General features: G+C 39.9%; 10 protein-coding genes across 10 annotated transcripts; 3 read left to right on the top strand and 7 right to left on the bottom strand.

Annotated features, from left to right (window-relative positions):
- Positions 1-260: 260 nt before the first annotated feature.
- PHYBLDRAFT_137971 (hypothetical protein) lies at positions 261-1,507 on the bottom strand (the record flags this gene model as incomplete). The annotated part of the gene is made up of 2 exons (XM_018429910.1): positions 261-1,417; positions 1,471-1,507. The coding sequence occupies 2 exons, from the start codon at positions 1,505-1,507 to the stop codon at positions 261-263; spliced, it is 1,194 nt and encodes a 397-aa protein (XP_018298455.1).
- A 1,463-nt stretch (positions 1,508-2,970) lies between these two features.
- Positions 2,971-3,387, top strand: PHYBLDRAFT_103082 (C2H2-type zinc finger transcription factor; the record flags this gene model as incomplete). The annotated part of the gene is made up of 2 exons (XM_018427753.1): positions 2,971-3,222; positions 3,277-3,387. Coding segments are annotated over 2 exons (363 nt in total), but the record flags the coding sequence as incomplete, so codon positions are not given.
- A 1,395-nt stretch (positions 3,388-4,782) lies between these two features.
- PHYBLDRAFT_184284 (hypothetical protein) lies at positions 4,783-7,016 on the bottom strand (the record flags this gene model as incomplete). The annotated part of the gene is made up of 6 exons (XM_018438908.1): positions 4,783-5,209; positions 5,273-5,393; positions 5,444-6,076; positions 6,182-6,336; positions 6,390-6,597; positions 6,828-7,016. The coding sequence occupies 6 exons, from the start codon at positions 7,014-7,016 to the stop codon at positions 5,061-5,063; spliced, it is 1,455 nt and encodes a 484-aa protein (XP_018298453.1). The 3' UTR covers positions 4,783-5,060.
- A 172-nt stretch (positions 7,017-7,188) lies between these two features.
- Positions 7,189-7,980, bottom strand: PHYBLDRAFT_156872 (hypothetical protein). The gene is made up of 3 exons (XM_018433527.1): positions 7,960-7,980; positions 7,829-7,885; positions 7,189-7,755 (listed from the first exon to the last, which is right to left on the bottom strand). The coding sequence occupies exons 1-3, from the start codon at positions 7,973-7,975 to the stop codon at positions 7,217-7,219; spliced, it is 612 nt and encodes a 203-aa protein (XP_018298452.1). The 5' UTR covers positions 7,976-7,980; the 3' UTR covers positions 7,189-7,216.
- Positions 7,981-8,577: 597 nt separating this feature from the next.
- Positions 8,578-10,337, top strand: PHYBLDRAFT_161056 (hypothetical protein; the record flags this gene model as incomplete). Its single annotated transcript, XM_018434336.1, has 2 exons — positions 8,578-8,746; positions 8,809-10,337. The coding sequence occupies 2 exons, from the start codon at positions 8,578-8,580 to the stop codon at positions 10,335-10,337; spliced, it is 1,698 nt and encodes a 565-aa protein (XP_018298451.1).
- A 71-nt stretch (positions 10,338-10,408) lies between these two features.
- Positions 10,409-11,211, bottom strand: PHYBLDRAFT_105039 (hypothetical protein; the record flags this gene model as incomplete). The annotated part of the gene is made up of 2 exons (XM_018427879.1): positions 10,409-10,804; positions 10,891-11,211. Coding segments are annotated over 2 exons (717 nt in total), but the record flags the coding sequence as incomplete, so codon positions are not given.
- Positions 11,212-13,154: 1,943 nt separating this feature from the next.
- Positions 13,155-14,453, bottom strand: PHYBLDRAFT_137965 (hypothetical protein; the record flags this gene model as incomplete). Its single annotated transcript, XM_018429909.1, has 1 exon — positions 13,155-14,453. The coding sequence occupies one exon, from the start codon at positions 14,451-14,453 to the stop codon at positions 13,155-13,157; it is 1,299 nt and encodes a 432-aa protein (XP_018298449.1).
- Positions 14,454-15,464: 1,011 nt separating this feature from the next.
- PHYBLDRAFT_137964 (hypothetical protein) lies at positions 15,465-17,050 on the bottom strand (the record flags this gene model as incomplete). Its single annotated transcript, XM_018429908.1, has 5 exons — positions 15,465-15,898; positions 15,963-16,331; positions 16,392-16,552; positions 16,649-16,857; positions 16,925-17,050. 5 exons carry the CDS (start codon positions 17,048-17,050, stop codon positions 15,465-15,467), a joined length of 1,299 nt encoding a protein of 432 aa, XP_018298448.1.
- Positions 17,051-18,227: 1,177 nt separating this feature from the next.
- Positions 18,228-20,858, bottom strand: PHYBLDRAFT_61456 (hypothetical protein; the record flags this gene model as incomplete). The annotated part of the gene is made up of 9 exons (XM_018440809.1): positions 18,228-18,329; positions 18,430-18,663; positions 18,718-18,929; positions 18,989-19,184; positions 19,245-19,451; positions 19,504-19,866; positions 19,930-20,036; positions 20,102-20,744; positions 20,841-20,858. The coding sequence occupies 9 exons, from the start codon at positions 20,856-20,858 to the stop codon at positions 18,228-18,230; spliced, it is 2,082 nt and encodes a 693-aa protein (XP_018298447.1).
- Positions 20,859-21,052: 194 nt separating this feature from the next.
- PHYBLDRAFT_29138 (hypothetical protein) lies at positions 21,053-21,584 on the top strand. The gene has a single exon (XM_018439937.1). The coding sequence runs from the start codon at positions 21,098-21,100 to the stop codon at positions 21,395-21,397; it is 300 nt and encodes a 99-aa protein (XP_018298446.1). The 5' UTR covers positions 21,053-21,097; the 3' UTR covers positions 21,398-21,584.
- Positions 21,585-21,602: the final 18 nt, after the last annotated feature.

The following is a 21,602-nucleotide window of genomic DNA, read 5'->3' as shown; positions in this document are numbered from 1 at the left end:
CCATTAAACACTAGAGTAATTTTTATAAGATATATATATATAAGCCTACTTTGTTCGTTAGAGACCCTGTGAGATTGGTTTTAATAAAAGTAATACAAAGTCTCAAAGTCTCTAATCGACCAAGAAAATTATAATCCACGCGGAGCCTTTTGAAATCGTATCACATCTGTAGTTGTACGCACACAGAGAAGACAACAGAACCATAAGCACTGTGTTTATTTATTTTTGTTTTATTTATTTATTCTTAAGTTGTTTATGAATTATTCAAGTAAATTTGTTGGTGCATCTTGAGAGCTAATGGTTGCCAATCGATGAGTCAATTCGGAAACAACCTTTGACCTATTTTTCTGTGCTGCTGCCCGATAAACAGCAACTTGTGACTGAAGAGTTTCGACAGAATGTTGAAGAAAAGGCATCATGATACGAGTGTGAGAAATTGTAATGACCTGGCGAGCACGTTCAAACACAGGGCGATCGACACTTTCGATAGTTTGTCTTATTGTCTCATATTCCTGCTTGGCAATCTCGACAAAGGGACTAATGAGATGGCGTTGGACTGGTTCAGGAAGGCGTTCGACATATGTATTCGAATGAGTGGATATTGTGGGCCAGAGCGATTCAGCTTGTTCAATAAGCCAAACAGGACTTGGGCGAGTAGGCTCAGTTGCTCCAGAGTCAGAAAAGTTGTGAGCCAATCGATCAGTCAGAGAGTTTGCAAGGTGGTAAAATCTCATGGCTTGACGGAGATGTTCAGGGGGTTCTTCTGTGCGCAATACAATAGTAGGAGATTTCCTCGGTCTCGGTCGTTGGTCTTGCGGCAGATAACGATCTAATGTAGCCTCAAATCGATCAACAGCATTTTCGAGCCGTCTATTTACATTTCTAGAAGCTGCTTTAGCAGGAGCTTTGATACGGCTGACTGCTTGATCGAGCTGGTCTTTGAGTTCAAGTGAGATGGTTTGAGGGTGAACAGCGTGGGCAATTGCCTCGGTAGGTGCATTAACCAAAGGAAACCGGTCAGACACAATATCAAGCGAACGATGGCCGATTGTATTCACTAGAGCCAAAGGACTTTTCAAACACCTGTTTTCCAATAAAGGGATCATTGTTTGTAGAGTGTTTTCGGCTTGCTTAAGTGCTACTCTTCCAAGCATGTGTTGGCTCAACATTTGCTGTGTTCCAATAAGACTATCTTGGATGATTGGAATTGACACCAGCCGGTGCATAAAACTCCAAGGACTACTCTCCCGATGACTGTTATCACAGTATTGAGGTGCAAGGAAATCATCATCATCCACATTGGAGTTTAGATGATGGAACTCTTTTGTGTTTTCTTGTTCGACATAATACGCACTGTCACCACCAATACTGCTGTCACTTTTAACGCTTTCACCACTATGACTTTGATTGTCCTCTTCTATGTATATATATATGTGTGTTAATACATATCTACATATAACCTATATGTACCTAACGGAGTATAATAGCCATATGATTGAGTTGTCATGCTTGTTCAAGGAGATTAGGAAAGGAGAAAAGAAAGATAGAACAACGAACTTTGCATCTTCTTGCAAAGATATACACCACAAGAAATTAAAAAAGGGGAACATTCGTACACGCCCACAACAATGAGAGAGGGTAGGGGGGCGATCTATATACGATTTAGGTACTTAGCCAATGTAAATAACCAACATCCATGCTTCAAGTATGACAGTATCTGAAAGATCATCATCTGTTTTACCTTGTTTTCAAAGTCACCACAACAACCTCACTTGATTTTGGATGTGTCTAGATGCACTTGAACAACCACACCCTGAATCTTAATGATAAAAATGGAGTGTTTGTCTTTAGACTGAATATTCGTAGTCTCACGCAATAAAGCCATATGCAGCAACAGGACACACCTAACACCCTGCTACTTATAGGTCTTTAGAGTAATATGCATCTCCTGTTTGAATAAAGCAAGTTTTATTGGCCCTCTAAATCTAGCCACGTGGATAGAGGTTTTGTGCTCTGTTGCTGCGGTTATAATTGTGTATTGTGATACGGAGTTCGAACAGATCGACATCTTCACAAAGCGACTTTGTTTTTTTGTCTTGTTTTCTACTCTCATTTGTCTTCGTCTTCATCAAGGATGGATCCCTCGCCTACAGCCAATGCCACGTCTAATGAGACACCAAAAAATAATAGATCACACCATCGCCGTCGTCGACCAAAGCCAAAGCAAGATCCCGAAGACAATTCCACCAAAGACCAACCCGAGCGCATTCCACGACCACGTCAGCGCGCCCCGAAAAAGAAACCCAAGACTCCCGCCGAGACGAACCCAACCGAAACCTCAACTTCCAAAGCAACCGAGGTTGAAACAAAGTCTTCTGAACACACCGATGAGGATGAAGAGGAACTGTGTTTTATTTGTACTGAGCCTATTGTAACATACGCAGTATCAGCCTGTGACCATCGAACGTGTCATTTGTGCGCAGTGCGTTTGAGAGCGCTTTACAAGATGCGACAGTGTGCTTACTGCAAGGTTTGTTTAATAATAATAATAATAATATATATATATATATTCAATCGTATTTGGTTAAAAAAATTAAAAGAATATACTAATAAACAAAAATATTACACCAATATCTTTTTAGGCAGAACAAAAGACTGTTATTTTTACCAAAGATCCAGAAAAACCCTTTGAAGCTTACACTCGCGAAGACACACCATTCTTTGATAAGAAACTAGGAGGACGCTTTGAAGACCAGCAAACTTATCAAGATACGTCGCTTTTACTACAATACAACTGCCCTGAGCCCGACTGTAAGGTTGCCTGCGAGAATGGATGGGGAGAGCTTAAGAAGCATGTCAAGAAAGCACACGAATTGCAGTTATGGTATGGATATATATATATATATAAGCAGATAAATAACAAGAGACTAATACAAAAAGTGTCATTGTAGTGATCTTTGCACGCGGAACAAAAAAATTTTCTCGCATGAACACACTCTCTATACATATTCTCAACTCCAAAAACATCACAAACAAGGTGACAAGGGTCTTGCCAAAGATGATGATACTGGATTCAAGGGGCATCCTGAATGCTACTTCTGCAGAACCAGTTTCTATGACAATGATGAACTGTATACACATTGTCGCGATAAGCATGAGCAATGTCATTTGTGCGTTCGTCGTGGTGTTCAACATGAATATTTTGCAAATTACGATAGTATGGTAAGCGAAAGGAAATATTGATATATTTAGCGATGATACTGATATTAGGTGTAGGAAAAACATTTTAAGAAAGAGCATTACATATGCCAGTACCGTGAGTGTCTTGACAAAAAATTTGTTGTATTTGAAAGTGATATTGACCTTAAGGCTCATGAGGTAAGTCTCGGTTTATGTTTACAGTACGTCAAATACAACATTGGCCCCACTGATTGACACTTACTTAAATTAGGTGGAAGAGCATGGTGCTTCAGTGGCTCACTTGCCACGCGCTAAGCAAATTGAAGCAAGACGCGTGGATGTTGATTTCGATTATGGATCGAATTCATCTGGATCACGCCAAGATAGACAACCAAGAGAGCGTGCTCAGCGTAACCAGCGACCTCAAACTGAAGTACTTGCACCTCCTTCATTAACCGATTTCCCAAGTATTAGTGGACTTGCTCAAGCTTTACCTAGTATAGATGGGTCTCATCGTCAGACAGGAAGTGGTAAACAGCGGATGACCCAACGCTCAGCTGGATTTAGAAACCTCGCGGGAGAAAGCAATTGGCCCACTTTGGGAGAGAGTAGTACTTCATCTGCGGCAACACCTACTGCGGAAGTTGAGAAACCTAACATGGGCCATGTTTCAAGCCAAGCTGCATTTTTGGATAAAGTAGGTCACATGCTGAGAAGTATGGATAAGGTTGTTCGATTCAAGCAGTTGACCGCAGCATACCGTAATTCAAACATGGACGCAGACAGCTTTGTGAGCGAGATCCGCGAGTTGTGTGACGACCCTAAACACTGCAAAACAATCTTCAGTAGTCTAGAAGAGTTCTTAGACAGTGAAGAGAAGCGGAGGGAAGTCGCACGCGCGTGGCGTAATCGTAACGGTGCTGATGATGTAAGTTTTGTATTGTCAAATGATATAATGGTTCTAATATTTTTACAACTCAAGAACACACCAAAGTTTCAGGGATCTGTATCTTCAAGCAATAACAGCGAATCATCTTCGCGTGTTCTTGTGATCAAATCGGCAAACACGCGTGTAGGTGGGACGCGCACAACAAAGTCGCGCACGGGTGTTTGGAACCGTGTTGCACATGCAGCAGAAAACACAGAACAATCGTTTCCTGCCTTGAACCTGCCCACTCTTCCTAATGGGCAGTCCAAGACAGCATGGGCAAACCAGTCGCAAACAACAGAAGAATCCTCAAATAGTTTCCCAGCGCTTTCTCAACCAAAGAACCATTTCCCAACCTTACCAACTAGTTCTCGGCGATCGCTAGGAAATAGCCTGCGGCCATATGTGCGACAAAGTGCATGGGCAGATGGGTCACCAGATCAAGCAAACGACGACTTTTCAATGACAGAAGATTCAGATACCCCAATTGAACAAAAAAAGAAGAAAGGAAAGAAGAAGCAAGTTTTATTCCGTGTGGGCCTCTAAAGGGGATTAACAACAAACTGTGTGCTGGTGTCATCAGAATTGAAATTATACGTATTTGAACAAAACCAAAAGAAACAAAACAAAAGCAAAACAAAAAGGCAAGCAAAAATGCTTTCATCACATATAATAATTGTAAGACGCAAAGTTTTATTTTAATAGCAACGATAGAAACCTATAATTCCCAAGTAGTATTTTGTGTGTCTGTGGGGGGAAGGGGGGTTTAATAGAAGGTACATACATATTTGATCATAGACGGGAGAATAATAAGAAGAAGGAGGATAATGTCGCCAATAAGGAGTGCAAATTCATAGGACAATCCTTTTGTGAATTTTTGTTTTTGCTATATGACATGGTGATGTGACTCTACAAGGGGAAGGGGAAGGGGAAATTTAATGAAGAAGTGTATTTAGTCTTCTGCTTCACTGTCTTGGTCGTATGTATTAATGTGTGGTGATATAGACAGAGGATTGTAGGATACTGATATCTTCTCCGAATATTCCCATAGACGGTTGAGGAGAGTGGGTCCAAGCGAATAAAGTTCGAGTACAAGCTCGCCTGATATTCAAAATAACAACCTCTTTAATATAGTACAACAATAAATACACATATTTAGCTCACCTTCTTTTTCTTCAATTGCCATGTCGTCTGTCATACTCTGCTTGACAATCTCATGAAACTCTTCTGCTTGATCTTCCGTCATATGTGTAAGGCGTCGAGCAAGTTCCATCATATCAAGTCCCTTGATAATTGAGATGAGCCTATGTGAATCTAATATATACAATGTCTTACTTCGGGTATTCCCCACGCCCGGCGAGTTTCTGCGTCAAGAGGCATGCTGTGAATAGGGTTTACGTTTTTGAGATCGCTTTCATCATATACATCGTCAACAATAGCATCTTCGCGATCTACTTCTCCATCTGAAGACTCGTAGGGTCTAAATGGATGTTGATACTCTGGAAAATCATAGTCTTCACTTTCATACCCCCGCTTAACTGATGAGCCCGAGGATCCACTTTTTCGCTGACTCTCATCGCTCATACCAGAAAGATAAGGAACACTGTCATGTTCAGAATACGCCTGGGGTGTTTTGACTTGCCCATAGTCATAAGCAGGTGATATTGGCAACGCAGGCGAGTCGAATGACGGCGAAGGTGGTGAGCCCGAGTAAGATGAAAGTGGCGGATATTGAACAGTCTTGTTTGAGTAAAAGGAAGGCGTCGATGGAGATGCGGAAGTGTGGACTTCATGCTTGATAAAAGCAGGAGAATAGTTTGTCTTTTGTTTTTTTACTAGGCCTTTACCGGAGCTGCTAGATGTGCTTGACCGTCTCTTCTTAGAGTGAATCGAGCCATTACTGCTAACGTCAGCAGGTACATCCAAAGCCAACAGGTCCTCGAGTTCAGGCGATGGGTTTTGGAAAACCTATATGCATACGTACATATATACATACATATATATTTGATATAAGAATGTATTCCTAGAAAATAATAGATCAACTATTCATGATTCTTTATATATAAAAATTACCACTCTGTGATTAACGGTGTAAGATGGTTGTGTGAAGTTGAGGTCAAATAGAATGGTTTCAGGATCTGCTAGTTTGTGAGCAAAGTTCAAGACAATCCGCATATCAAATTCACCCCAGCCTTTTTCTTGAAGCACATAGGGTTCTTTTGTCGTGACTATTTGATACGTCAGCCATGTAGAATAAATGTACATTTGATTAATTTAGTACCTCTGTGAGGGTTCTCAAACGTGGGATGAAGAATATATTCCACATTATCAAGCAAGGCTGTAAGCTTTCCCTTCTTTTCTTTATTTCCATCCATGGCCACTAGCTTTATCTTCCATGTCCGCCATGGGTGACCATCGACAGAGGTCGCACTGGCCCCTTTGATGATACTGTTTTGACATGTAATCCTTATGTCCTGACTTGCCTCGGTCTGGATTAAAACAAAAAAGGGATGTGTGATTAAATTGTTTGGAGTATCACCAATTATTTACCATTAATATACTATTAGATAAAACAAGCAAATAAAGGCGTGTGTCTTTTTTGTGTTCTGTAAACCGTCGTACGTCCGTAAAGAGAACAAAGGCAAGTTAGCTCCAGTTCAAACTAGTAATCACCCTTGTGGAATCCATCCATAAAGTTCTCATGCCATTAAAAACTCACTGTAGGATGAGACCTGAATTTCAAGACGGATGGAGTGAATGAGGAAGAGATAGAACGTGAAGGTGGAAGCCAACCAAGGACCCCTTTTTTGCAAATGATCTGACGGGGATTCAACAAAAGGACGTCACACCCATTGTCCATTAATCGCACACATGAGAAAGAACCAAGCTTTGTTCTTTGCTTTGGCATGAAGGATCGTCCCAAAGCAAGTCATCTGATTGGCTTGATTTTGAATGGAGAAAAAGGGAGAGAATATGTCTACATGCACACAAACACACACAAACACACACAAACACACAAACATTCATCCAATCTGTTTGATTTATTCATTATCTAGTTTTGTTATCTTTATTTCTTTTTTGAATTTTTATTAATCTCCTTTATTAATTTTACACACGTCTATCCAGTACACTGTGCAACTGCTTGGCTGGTGACTCGAGTACGCCCAAGATCTGGCGAGCAGGCTGTTCAATAGTACCAAGCAATTCAGCCCGAACCATATCAAGACCGGGCAACTGTACAACCTGGGTTACGTCAGCCTGGTTGAGCAGTGAGTTGTCGAGTTTACCACCCAAGAGAACAAGCTTCTTGTTCTTGCCAAGTGTTTGAACAACGCTCTTAAGCAACTCTGGGTACTCTTTCTCAGATGCATTGGTCGACAAAACACATGTAGGACCCGACACAAGAGGCTGTAGATTGCTGAACTTTGTCTCACGAAGCACAGACCCAAACACACTTGACCGCACTACAGTCAACTTGGAAGGACCGTCGATCAATGACAGTTCCTGGCGGAGTTGGGTAAACTCCTTGACAGTCAAGTTATTGTGTTGGAAAACGAATAGAACACGGTTATCATTAACAAGTGACTGGTATTGTTGGTGAAGGTAAGAACGACGAGGAGGATGAACGACAGCAGCCTTGGTAGCGTCTGTTTTGTATAATAAATAATAAATACAAATGTCGTTACATTATGTTTTCTTCTTCTTTTCTATTTGTCTTACATGAACGAGTCATGGTAGGCAGGGCTGACTTGAAGTCATTAGTGAATACAAGGGCAGCTAGAGTTCAAAGCATAATAGATGTGTAAGCATTCAACCATCAAGGATATTTTGTACTAGACTGAGATGCTTGCCTGTGCGGAGAGACATGTTGGCCAGGCAGTGATGAGGGACCGGGTCTTGACAGGGTCTGTGTTGAAAACATCAACCAAAATAGCGTGCCAAAGTCACAAGTACTGGACTGCTTTCTTGCAAGTGTCCTGAAGTTCTGAGCATAATAAAGTTGGGCTGGATTAGTGCCTTTATCAAAACCAGTCACTCAAAAAGTATAGTTTGCACCAGTAAATGGGATTTTTTTTATTAATTATGTTAATTAGTAATTTTGTGAGCAACTCTGAAAAAGTATAATGGTTAGGCAGGTTTAATTCATACTAGCTTCTAATATGTTTCAAAGAGCTGTCCGCAAACCCTTTTGAGCTAAAATCACACACAAACAATCTTTTCTAAACGGGAGAAATATTCGAAAGAACACTCATTCTAGAATGGTATTAGACGTCACATCCTCACTCCATTGATATGACTCCGATGAACACAAGCCACGGGAGAATACATCCAGAAACAAGAGTCACAAAAATATATTTTCGTGTCGATTTTTTTCCTGAGGTGAAGCTTTCCTTTTCACTACTCCCTTGAAAAGGCACCCTATTATATCTCTCCTCGAGCCCCCTCTTCTTATCTATTAAAATATCGTAATGACCAAGTATATTGTTGTCTCTGGTGGTGTGATTTCGGGTATCGGAAAGGGAGTCATCGCCTCGAGCACAGGAACTCTTCTCAAGACATTGGGTCTCAAAGTGACCGCTATCAAGATTGATCCCTATCTCAATATTGATGCTGGTTTGATGAGCCCTCTTGATCACGGTAAGCTCCCATTGCTTCAATTTAACAGTCTACAACCTCCCACTTACCTCGCACACTCGCAGGTGAGGTCTTTGTCTTGAACGACGGTGGTGAGGTCGATTTGGACCTTGGAAACTACGAGCGCTTCTTGGACGTCGAGTTGAGCCGCATCAACAACATTACCACTGGAAAGATCTACAGCGAGGTTATCGAGAAGGAACGTCGTGGTGATTACCTCGGCAAGACTGTTCAGGTCGTCCCCCACATCACCAACGCTGTCCAGGAATGGATTGAGCGTGTTGCTGCTATGCCCGTCGATAACTCTGGTGAGAAGCCCGATGTATGCATTATCGAGTTGGGTGGTACCGTTGGTGATATCGAGTCTGCACCTTTTGTTGAGGCTATGCGTCAGTTCCAATTCCGTGTTGGTCATGAAAACTTTTGCTTGATTCACGTTTCTCTTGTTCCTGTCGTCGGTTCCGTTGGTGAACAGAAGACAAAGCCTACACAGATGAGCATTCGTGATTTGCGTGGTGCTGGTCTCACCCCAGATCTTATTGCTTGCCGTTCCTCCAAGCCTTTGGATGATAGCGTTGCTAGCAAGATCTCTATGTTCTGTCATGTCGCCCCTGAGCAGGTTCTTGCCGTTCACGATGTGTCTTCCGTCTACCATGTCCCTATTCTCATGAAGGAGAAGGGTGTCGTCGATTTCTTCCGTCGCCGTCTTAACCTTGATGCCATCAAGATCACACCCGAGTGCCGTTTGGCTGGTGAAGAGCTCTGGAAAAAGTGGGCTAACCTTGCCGTTTCCTACGAACGTCTCCACGACACAGTCACTATCGCCCTTGTCGGAAAATACACTAACCTCCACGATGCCTACATTTCAGTATACAAGGCTCTCGAGCACGCAGCACTTGCCGGAAACCGCAAGTTGGAAATCAAGTGGATCGAGGCCTCTGACCTTGAACCCGAAGTTCTCAAGTCAAACCCCATTAAATTCCACGAATCATGGCAGAGCCTCTGCTCCGCCGACGGTATTCTCGTACCAGGTGGTTTCGGTGGACGTGGTATCGAGGGTATGATCATGGCTGCCAAGTGGGCTCGTGAGAACAAGGTCCCTTACTTGGGTATTTGCTTGGGTATGCAAATCTCTGTTATCGAATTTGCTCGTCATGTGTGTGGTATGTCCGAAGCCCACTCTGCTGAGATCGAGCCCGAGACAAAGACTCCCGTTGTTGTCTACATGCCCGAGATCAGCAAGACCCACATGGGTGCTACCATGCGTCTTGGTGTTCGTCCTACTGTCTTCCAGCCTGGATCCGAAAACTCGCGTGTTCGCAAGCTCTATGGCAACAAGCCCACAGTCGACGAGCGTCATCGTCATCGTTATGAAGTAAACCCCGAGTATGTAAACACTATTGAGGCCAATGGCCTCCGCTTCATCGGTAAAGACGAGACCGGTGAGCGCATGGAGATTGTCGAAATGGACGATCACCCCTACTTTGTCGGCTGCCAGTACCACCCTGAATACCTGACCCGTCCCCTCAAACCCTCTCCTCTCTTCATGGGCCTCATTTTGGCCGCCAGCGGCCAGCTTGAGAAAGCTCTGTAAATATCGTTATAGATGTTCTTATATTAACTTTTCCATTTCTGCATTATATTCAATAAAGTATTAAACTATATCTAATTACGCGACGGTCCCACATGAGAAAGGGCACTTTCCAGATCTTCTTGAGTCACCTCTAGTGGTGAGTCAGTATTATGAGTGCGTCGTTTGAGTGTAAGGAGACCAGCTTTGCGAAATACTGCTTTGAGGTCAGCGCCTGTGTAATTATCCGTCTTATTGGCGATAATTGACAGATCCACCTGATTAGCGCAAGGTGTTTTGCGCTGCAATACTTTGAGGATCTCCAATCGCTCCCCACAATTCGGAGTCCCAACATACACCATACGATCGAGACGCCCAGGTCTCAAAAGCGAAGCATCAATTGATTCTGGATGATTAGTTGCTCCTAAAACGAGCACTGTGTGTTGGAGTGTATCAAGGTGGTCAATTTCAATCAGAAATTGTGTGATTAACTATATTAAATCAAACACACCAGGCGTTTTAGTTAATCTTGTTTGACGATATATGTACTGAACGTACGCACAAACCCAACAGTTACCTTTTTACCAACATCACCGCTAGTCTCTCGTTTACCAAACAATGTCTCCAATTCATCCAAAAAAATTACACAAGGGCTACATCTGCGTGCTATCTGAAATATTCGAGCGACTGCTTTCTCTGACTCCCCCACATGTCCCTTTATAAGATCAGCACTACGAACTGGCAGGAAGTTGGCTGCGGACTCAGTAGCCACAGCTTTAGCTAACAAGGTCTTTCCAGTACCAGGGGGACCATGCATAAGAACACCTTTAGAAGGGCTAATTGCTAATCGCCTATAGGCATCTGCATGTTTGTAAACCCACACTGCTGATTCTTCTAGAGCTTGCTGTAAAATTTACAGTCAGTAAATACACAAATATCCTATTTCCTTGAAGAAAATGGTTTGTGAGCCCAAAAAAAACTAACCTTTGCTTGCATAAGACCACCAATATCTCCCCATCGTACAATATCCGGTCTTTCGGCTGTAAATGCATCCAGATGGCTCAGCCTGACCCTTGTAAATGTGGTCTCAAAATGGATCAATGATACTAAATTCCGAAAGATTGTAGTCAATACATCCATTGTTTATCTATAACGTTCAAGTGTGGCACAACTCTTGATCTTATTTTTTTTGGTAATAATAATAACAATCGTAATAACGTGTACCTACCTTGTTGAAAACCTGCTTCAATTGCTGCTATTTCTGCTAAACGACACCAATGAGCAAGATCGGCTGCAACAAAGGCGTGAGCTTGTGCTGCTAAATCCCCGAGGGGTACATTGTCCAATTGCATAAATTGAGTAATAGACTCAAGTAATGCAAGGCGCTCGGCTGGTGTGGAAATCTCTAACGTTACAATGTCCTATTGGCAAAATTAAAACTTGAGTACGAGTGTATTATACAGCATTGTGGATGACTCGGTGAATAATTACTCCGAATAAAGTCTTGATCTCAGGTGCAATTCTCGATAGTGAGCGGGATGTACCAGCCTACCAAAATAAAAATAGAAGCTTAATGTAATACTAAAAAAAAACACTTATATTAAAAACTTACCACAACGCCAGACGATGGTGGATGTTCAAAGTAGTCAGAAAGGACGCGAACAAGGGCTGGATCCTTATCTCCATGGCGTGGAAAAAATAAGTCGATGTCCTCCAATATTACTAAAAGTAGTCAAATTAATTATTTCTTTTGTATTATTACTAGCAAAAATATGTATATATTTATATATTTATGTGTATTATATTTACACAAGCTAGGTTTAGTACGGGCCTTCCAGATCAAGCGCCTAAGGCCTTGGCTGACTTGTCCATACTCAGCTGCCAATTCTCCCAATGATGCCCTATGAGTCTAAAATACTAAGCGCATATTTTCGAGTATCATTTTTATATAAATTAAACTTACTATCAGTCCATACTGGGTCGCGAGTTTATCAAGTATAGTGGATTTTCCTGAATCGGTTTCTAGGGTTGAGTGATTTCCGGAATGTCATGTATAGTGTGTTACCTGTGCCTGCATCACCTGTCAGTAACAGGGATTCATTAGAGGCCTTAGAGAGATCAAACAGCTGTGCAAGTCTAAAATTAATAAGCAAAGAGATCTATTGTGTTGTGCCCATCAACACACCTTGCACCTTCATCGCCATAACATCTATTCATCATAAACCAGATAATTTTACTAGTGTGTGAGTACGAGCTACATGTAGGATTTGGGACTGTTTTTTCCTTTTTTGTTCTTTTACTTCATATTGTCTTTATATATATAATTTTTATTTTATCTTGCTTAAAGTGTTTTAATACAAATTCTTGAAAAGCAATTATTATTATTATTATTATTATTGTTGCTGTTGTTGTTGTTGTTGTTGTTGTTGTAACTGCTGCTACTATTGCTGCTGCTGTTGTGCTTGTTAAAGAAGGTCCTGAGACATGTTTGAAAAAAATCTGTACATATTGTTATTATAAAGACACTATAAATACTCAAATTATCCAAAATAATAATGAAAGTAAATAATAATGTAAGAACAGTAATAATAATACTAAGGAGCTGTTCATTCTGTCTTAATAATATTATAATATTATAGTAGTGATAATAATTCAATAAACATTTACCAAAAAAAATCTCGGAAAGTCCAGTATTTTGTATGACTTTCTATAGTGAAAGAAAGTTTGGGTCTTAATGTAGCATTTATGCAATGATTGATTGTTAGTAATTGTTATAATGTGTATGTAGTTGATTTTTTTTGGTATACTAAGAAAAAAGGAGACAGAGAGGCTTTAAGTAATTTAAAGATAGTTTCTCTTTTGCAAAGTAGTTTCTTTCTGTCTTATAAACAGGCTAAGAAGGGCATTGAGAACCACAGGATCGGTAATATTATGTCGTACACCAAATTCACGCGAAAGTTTTGCTGGATCGTCAAGTAAGCGTACACTGACAGAAGCCATTATTCCAGACTCAAGTTCAATACTAATAGTAATAATAACCGGGTTATTTTCTGCTAGGTTGTGGCTGGGAGGTTTAGAAAGGCCAGGAGGTGAACGAGGGTTATTAGCGTTGAAATTACGGTTATCTGAATTATTAGGCCTGTAGTTGGTTTGTGGAGCACTGCCTCTGTTGGGCGTCCAGGAAGTCTCTTTGATCCAAGATGGTTTCTTAGCTTCAGTCATTGGTTGGTCCACCCATGCTGGTTTAGCCGTTGGTAGATTAGGCAACCAGTCAGGTCTACCTGGCGAGGTATTCTCCTTCCTACCAGAGAGCTGGTTTGTCTGATTCTGCAATGGTTTTGATGACTGATTAAGGAGAGCATGTTGCTGTTGCTGTTGTTCATAAATAGTTTGCTGTTGGTAGCTTTGCTGTTGGTAGTTTTGTTGCTGATAATTATTTTTCTGTTCCTGAATTTGTGGCTGTTGATGTTTATTCTGTTGTGAATAGTCTTGAAGTCCCCAGCCGTTACTATTACTATTCTGAGAAGGATAATCTTGCTGATTCCAACCGTTACTGCTACTATTTTGAGAAGGACGATCTTGCTGATTCCAACCGTTACTGCTACTATTTTGAGAAGGATATCTTGCTCTTGAAGGAGGGGTAGTTATGGGTGTAATAAGTGTCGAACTAGCAGGCTCTGGCTTTTTTTCCCAAAATGGTACATCAACCAAGGACTGCGTATTCCAGGTACTGTTAGGAGGTGGAGGACGCGTGGTAGATGGAGGTGGTCGTTGGGTTGAAGATGGTCTTGGTGGTTCTGAATATGACTTGGAATTCGGTTTAGGACGCGAGAAAGTAGTCGATTGTGGAAATGTCTTTTTTGGTTTGGGTGCATTTGCTGCTGATGACATTGTTTTGCTGGTTGCATTGCTAGACTTTTTAGGTGGCCCTCCTTTGAGACGTTGTCTAAGGATGTGATCTTCAGACACTGGAATAAAGTTACGTCCTCGGCGATGGAGACCACCGCTACCAATTTGTCCTGCAGTTACACTGAGATTGGGATCCTTGAGCGATTCCCAACTAGGCTTCTGAGCAGATTGATCTCCCCAGGCACTTAGTGTGATGGGAATCTCGTCGTCGTCGTAATCAATGAGAGCCATAGGTGAATGTCTTTTAAAATATACGTGTCAATGAGAAGTCTAAATATATTTGTGTGTATATATTAAAAAAAAAGAGGAAGGGAAGAGAGGAAGTGAAAAATAAGGGGTACCTGTATTGGGCAATAAAGACCACAATTTTTTTTTCAACTTTGACAGAGTCGGGTTTTTGCTTTGACAGGGTTCAGTCCGACTCAGAATTATTTTTGATCCACGTCTTTTATGACTTGTGATTTTATTTGTTCGATATTTAGTATGATTGGATCTCTATTACTCTTGCAGGAATATGTAAAGTTGTTATATTTTGCAAGTTTAATTCCTTGATAGCTTAATAAATATATCAATTCTATTTATCTTTTGCTTTTAAATATATCTACATATTTATATCATTTTTGTGTTTTTAACTTTTATCTTAAAGGTCTGATAAGAGGATTTGTATAATTCGTCTCAACAAACTCTATATGCCTGCCACTGAAACTTTGATCGTTCTGATGTAAAATCCTTCCATTGAGAAACATTTAATAAAATTCACTTAACCCATTACTTTATTACTAATCTTACAAAAGGGTTATATATATATATTCTTTAAATAGAATAATATCTGAGGCCAAATTAAACTATGTGGATACTAAAGCACAAGGGCACTACACATTCTCATGGATAATAGTAGCTTTTTCCAAGTAATAGTATATACTGTATATGAATACCCTCTCAGTATCCATGACATTCTGTAATCAAATATAATATATTAAAATTTGCTTTTGTTGAATGTAATATTTGATATCAATTTGTCCAACACAAACAATAAAGAATGGTATGAGCTACACAACCCTATTTAGTCGTGTAACATTTGTGTACAAGAAAAGAAATGTACTGCGCAACATTTCTAGTCAAATCATTGGATCAAAAAAAACAGAGAAAGAAATAAGCAAGCTCATACAGAATCTAAGAGATTGAATTACTAATATTTAATATATCTAATAACTAGGTAGCGTCAACCACGCCCGTATCTACTTAGTCAGATTGACCATTTCTTTTGTTTCGAGGGTGTTTGAATTCTATCACATCGTCATTGTTTAATTGAATGCCTTTTTTCCCAGATGATTGCTTGCTCGATGATGCCTTTGATTTTCTAACAAATGTTGGTGCCTTCAAGTCCTTTAACAGTGGGTTGTTGGCAAAAGTGCCTCCACTCGAACTTTCTCTAGACCGATTTATCGCTACTTCTTCCTCTTCCTCTTCCGCAGATTCTTCGTCTGTATCCGACATTTCTTCTAGGCGAACCTGTTTCGTTTTTATGTCGAGAGTCATTACGCGACGTCGAGGTTGATCTGCTTTCTCAATTCGTCGTAAATTGGCTTGCTGCTTTTTTAACATCGAAGCACGCTCTTGAGGGCTTGCCCATGAGCTGGCTTGATCTATTGGCAAAACAAGATCTGCTGCCTGATCTATAATAATATTATTTTTTTAAAAAAATAAGATTCTGTATATAAGGTTAATTTTGTTCCTTACCAATTACTGTGTTTCGTTTAGAGCTAGTTTTTTGAAAGCTTAAAAGTTTTTCTTTGTGCTCTTCCGCTCTTCTTTGAGCCTCTTCCTCTTCTTGTGTCGTCTGTCCAGAACCAAAATCCCCACTAAGCATACTAGCATAGCCGTGTTTGCGTACAGGATTTTTTACGCGACGAGGCTGTTGCTGTTGATTCTGTTGATTCTTGAGTTCGGCACGCTTCTTCTTGGCTTCAGAAATCAAATGGACCTCTTGTTCTTTTGATAATACTTCCGTTCCACAGAATGTGCACGGTCCAGGTCCCTCGAGAGTGCATATGATCTTGCCGCAGTTCAGGCAGTTTGGTGCAATATCTAGTAGTGGGTGTTTTGTAGCTGGTAGGACGTTTAGTTTTCATAAAACAAAAGATCGATTCTACTTTTTTTTTACTTTACCTTGACATTGGCACGGTTTGCGCTTTCCATCACCCGCCTTTATATCTAATTCCTTCAATGCTGTCTCAAGTGTCATCTCCTTCTTTTTCTTTTGTTGCTGTTGTTTGTCGGATGAAGATGAACTAGCCTTAGGCTTATTTTGTTTCTTAGGCTTGCGAGACCTGTTGTATGTAGTAAAGAAAAATTATATTAGTATCATTCCTACAGTGCTAATAATAAATGGATATACATATAAATGTATATATATATATATTTACCCTGAAAACAGCATTTCATCATTAGACTTGTCATGTATGTTAATATTTGCTGGCCATTGAGAATTAACTTCTCCAGCAGGAAGAGAAGGAAAGGGCAATCCTTTACTAGACTGGGACGACGTCTGGACTTTGGGCTGTTTTTGTGTAAATCGACGATTGGCAAATTCGTAAATAAAATCGAGGCAATCTGATGACGTTCCAAGCATATCCTAGTTTTTCTTTGAATCAGTATGAATGCATGGCAATGACAAGCGCGACGAATAGATCTGCACTTACTGTCAAGTGCTGAGTGAGTGCATCGGGTGTGTCGAGAGTCATGAGATAAGGAATGACCTGTGTCTCGAGAGTGAGGGTATCTAAACCGAGAAAGATGCTCAACTTGTCTGTTGCCCAGTGTTCCATGTTGAATAAGTAAAAGTAAAGTATAAAACAGGTGAATTTAATTTTTTTTTTGGATTTTAATTCTTTTAAAATAATTATAAAAGCGTTCTCCGGGCATGTCCGGGGATAATATATTCCTTCCCCGGAACGGACGCCTATTCAATACTGAAAGCATTAAAATAAAGGGTTTGTTGAAAGGTAAAAATATGTAAATAATCCTAAAAGACAAACGCTTATAAATTTATTTTATACTTATTTAATTATATGTATATATATTAATCTAGCTTTAAATTTGAAATTACACTCAAAGCCTTGTTTATTTTAATTATTTATATCAATTTTATTACTATTACTATTTAAAGTGATATATTTTGAACTTTATCATATCTAATATTTAATTCCAAAAAGATAAAGAAAACTGGTTTTTATCTATCAAAACTGTGTAAATTATACAGGAGATTTGTAGTAATTACTTAAAATGAGAAGCCTTCTCTATGACAATCTAAACCTGTATGCGCCACGATGATGTGAATCAAGCTTATCAGTAAATTATTAACATAGTATAAATCTTCGTGTCCTTCCGTACTGCAAATGGGGTGTATGGTGGGTTTGGGAAATTGACGTGCTATATGTAAAAACACTCAAAATTGTATTCATTAAGAATTAACAATTGTTAAATAAGTTAATAGAGATCAGCTTTTCGAGAGAATTCCCTTTTTGAAACAAACCCAGAAACTTAAACAAGAGAATATTGTAACCGTAGCACAAGAAATTGTAAAGTTTAAAATACTTTGCAGATAATCTGGAAAATTGAAAGAAAACTTGTAGCCAATCACATTATTAAAATTACTCTACCTTTATTGTATTAGGTGAACTACTCAAAAAATACACTATATTATATATTGAAAATCAACGATGGGCCTTGCCTCGAAATACACCAGTGAAACAATATATCGTAATACTTTGCACATAAAAACTAACATTTTTATAAAGCCCTTTAATTAAATGTGCAAAAAAAAAAAAAAACAAAAACAAAAACAAAAGCAAAGACTAGCGTATTAAACCTGCGTGTAATCGATTAATAAATAATAGTAATATAAAAAAAACTAACAAACGTAGCCTTTTAGTGAGGGCTTATGTTCAACTTTGTGGTCTTAAACTGTATACAGAATAAACAGTAAAAATATACATATATATTTTATTCTTCATCTTCCTTCTCTTCTTCATTTTCTTCTTCGTCTTCCTCATCATCATCCTCATCGTTGTTTTTATCTGCGCCACTAGATGCAGCTTGTGCTTTCTATAAAAGCAATACCAAATAATAAATTTATAGTAGTTAAGTATTGTCTCTCGAAAACTATGAACTTTAATAATAAAATAAAAATAAAAATAAAACATACCATCTTCTCCCAGGCTTGTGCCATTGCCAGAAGCTTGAGGTTACCACTCTGTACATCATCATCAGGGAATATGTAGTCAAAGTATTCTTCCCAAATGATATTATCTTCGGTAGAGTCTTCTGCTCTTCTTCTCTTCTTAACAACTTTAGGCATCTTCTTCTTGACAACGTCTCTAGTCTCATTTGAGCCATAATTGTCTTCAAAGTCGTTCCATGCTTCAAGAAGAAGCACACGCTAAAGAAAATACTTAGACACAAAACATAATTAAGTTTCCAACTCAGATAATACCTCTTCTTTCAACTCCTTTTGCTTCATGCTATCATATGCATCGGTGAAAATCTTGCGTGTACGTTTAACACCTTCGTCACTGCCTTCTTCGTAAGGTATAGACAGCTCAAACTGTGCAAAGCTGATATAGACCTTAACGTGTGCGGTACGTTCAAGCAATCGAAGGTACAATTCTCTAGTTCGCTCATACTCTTCCTCTCCAATTTCAAAGTCTATATACATACTTAGAATCCCGGAATCATCAAAATGAAATAATAATAAATAGTATTACCAATATAAGCTTTCCAGAGTAATTCAGGCATATCAAGTGTAGGTTGACTGATAGCAAGCTCAAAGATAGCACGGCATCGGTCTTCTTCTTTTAACAGCTTCTCAAGCTCAGCAAACTTGATCCATCCTGCACAATTTGCCTGGTTGTACTCCAGATATTTCGTGTAGATTGTACGGCACCGGTCAAACTCTCTTAACTATTTAATTAAATATGTCAGCCATATACCTTCGACCTGCTTCATAAAAACAAGACTAACCTGCATCTCAAGTTCAATATACCCTTTGAAAAGTTTATCTTTGGGGCACATTCCAATAGCTGTACCCAAAATCTTTCTTGCTGCGTGCACATCTAATTGTCTGATCTCAAACTGTGCATAAAGCAACCATATCTTTGCAAATGTGAATATTTTGTGGGGTATCAGCTTGATACATTCTTTATAGATCTCGCGTGTCCGGTTTACATCCTATATATATATAAGAGATGAGACAATTATCCCAGGATTATATATATATTACCTCTGTCTCCAGTTCTTCATATAATGCATAATTGATCCACAAATATATATAACGTCTCCAGTATCTCTTTTCTTGGGCCGGTGGTACTTGCGATATGGCACGTTCGTAAATTTCTCGTACACGAGTTGGGTCGCCTACGGACTCTTCAAGTTTAGCGTAATCAAACCAAATGTCGTAGTTCTTTGGGTTTGATTCGATTTCTTCTTCGTACTGAACTCGTCTCTTTCCAACCACTACATTTTCGATTCCTTCTTTATCTCCGTACTGTTTCTCAAAATTTGTGTATTGGTTGTATAACGATTCGGATTTTGATTTTGGAAGACGATCAAGACCATACTTGAATATAACGCGAGCACGATCAAACTAAAGCACCCAAGTATCATCAGTAGTTGAACACTCCCGATTATTTGCAAATGACGTGTTTACCTCCTTCAATTTAATCTCGAACTTTGCAAATGCAACAAGCACCTTTTGATCCATTTTCTCATCACCAAGGTACTGGACTGCTTCGGTATATATCTCACGACATTTTTCTACACACATATATGTAGCTGTGAATATTCTACCAGCTTGATTAAAGGTAAAACTAGATTCTTACCCAAGTTGTTGTGTTCTTCTTCAAATTTAGCCCATTTAATCCAGTTCTTAGGTTCAGGGTGGATACTGACAAATCTTTCGTAGATCGAACGGGCGCGATCATGTTCGTTGTATCGTAACTCCATCTTAATATATGCCTGCCATGCTGACTCTTCTGGCTCCCACTTCATCCAACGCTCAAATACATTGCGTGCTTTTGGTACATCGCCAAGTGTTTCTTCCATATAGGTGTATTTGTACCAGAATTGATCTACACGTGGCAGTAATGTCGTTGCACGATCGAGTATATTACGAGCATGGTTAACATTGCGATTCTTCATCTCCGTCTCGACATATCTCAACCAGATGGCGATGTTGCGCCATTCTACATCTAATGCACGTTCGTATACAGATCGTGCACGTTGAGATTCCATTTGACTATCTTCCCAAGCAGCATATTTGAGCCAATTGCTGATGTTAAGACGATTCTTTCGTATATTATCTTCAAACTCTTTGCGCTTTCGTTGACGGAATTCTGAAAGCTCTTCCAAGTCAGTAATCTTTTGTTTGGGAATCGAATGGGCTGGTTCAAGACGACGGTCATGAGCTTCACGCAGAATCTGCTCGGCCGTAATCTGTACGGGTGCGGGGTTCTTGTTCTTGACCTAAATACGCGTATGTTCGGGTAAGCTGTCTGCTCTGAAAGCAATTAAACTATTGTAGTCTTGCCTTTGGGGGTCTTGGGTTCTTTCCGAACCCACTTGTAGTCTCTCCGGCATTCATTGTCAGCAAGTGGTAAATGAGCAAGCAGAATAATAGAAAAGAAAGTGCTTGACAAGTTTGGATGAGTAGACGATTGAGCCAGTCTTGATAAGATACGCATGCCGATTCGGAGACAGGGACTGCTGTTTATGAAAAAATAGAATGTACGTCACGAAAATCCAAGAAGCCAGCAAAACCCCACCCCTCCCTTCTCGCCACCAGACTTATTATTCTTCTTTTGGATACATAACAAACGATGCGTTGCCGTGTTCTTCGTGATATTGCAGCCCGCCAGTCGGTTGCTAACAATGAGCTTACTCGTCAGGCTTACCGCTTCGTAACCCGCAACGAAACTCTTCCTGCCCGTGTTCGTCACCAAGCACAACTCATGTTGAATGCCATGCCTAAGCAGTCTTCTCCAACCTACATTCACAACCGTTGCGTTGCCACTGGTCATGGTAGCGGTATTCTGCGTGAGTTCAAACTTTGCAGATTCCAGTTTCGTCTCAAGGCACTCAACGGAGAACTTCCTGGTGTCAAGAAGTCCTCGTGGTAAAAAAAAACCCCTTCAGTGGAACAGACAAGTCTTCTTTTACGGGACAAAGTTCAGCTGGAATTTGCTGTACTTCATTCTTTTTTGTATATCTTCTCTCCCTTTTACATTCTCCCAACCCATTCTCCTTTAAAGAAGAAGAAGAAAAACAGCAATAAACATCTAATACATAGAGACGATCTTTCTAGCGATTGCGACTATGAGGTAC

The sequence above is a fragment of the Phycomyces blakesleeanus genome (genome assembly GCF_001638985.1).
Source record: "Phycomyces blakesleeanus NRRL 1555(-) unplaced genomic scaffold PHYBLscaffold_1, whole genome shotgun sequence".
Lineage (NCBI taxonomy): Eukaryota > Fungi > Mucoromycota > Mucoromycetes > Mucorales > Phycomycetaceae > Phycomyces > Phycomyces blakesleeanus.
The sequence above is the reverse complement of the archived record's forward strand: the minus strand, read 5'-3'. Positions and strand labels throughout refer to the sequence as shown.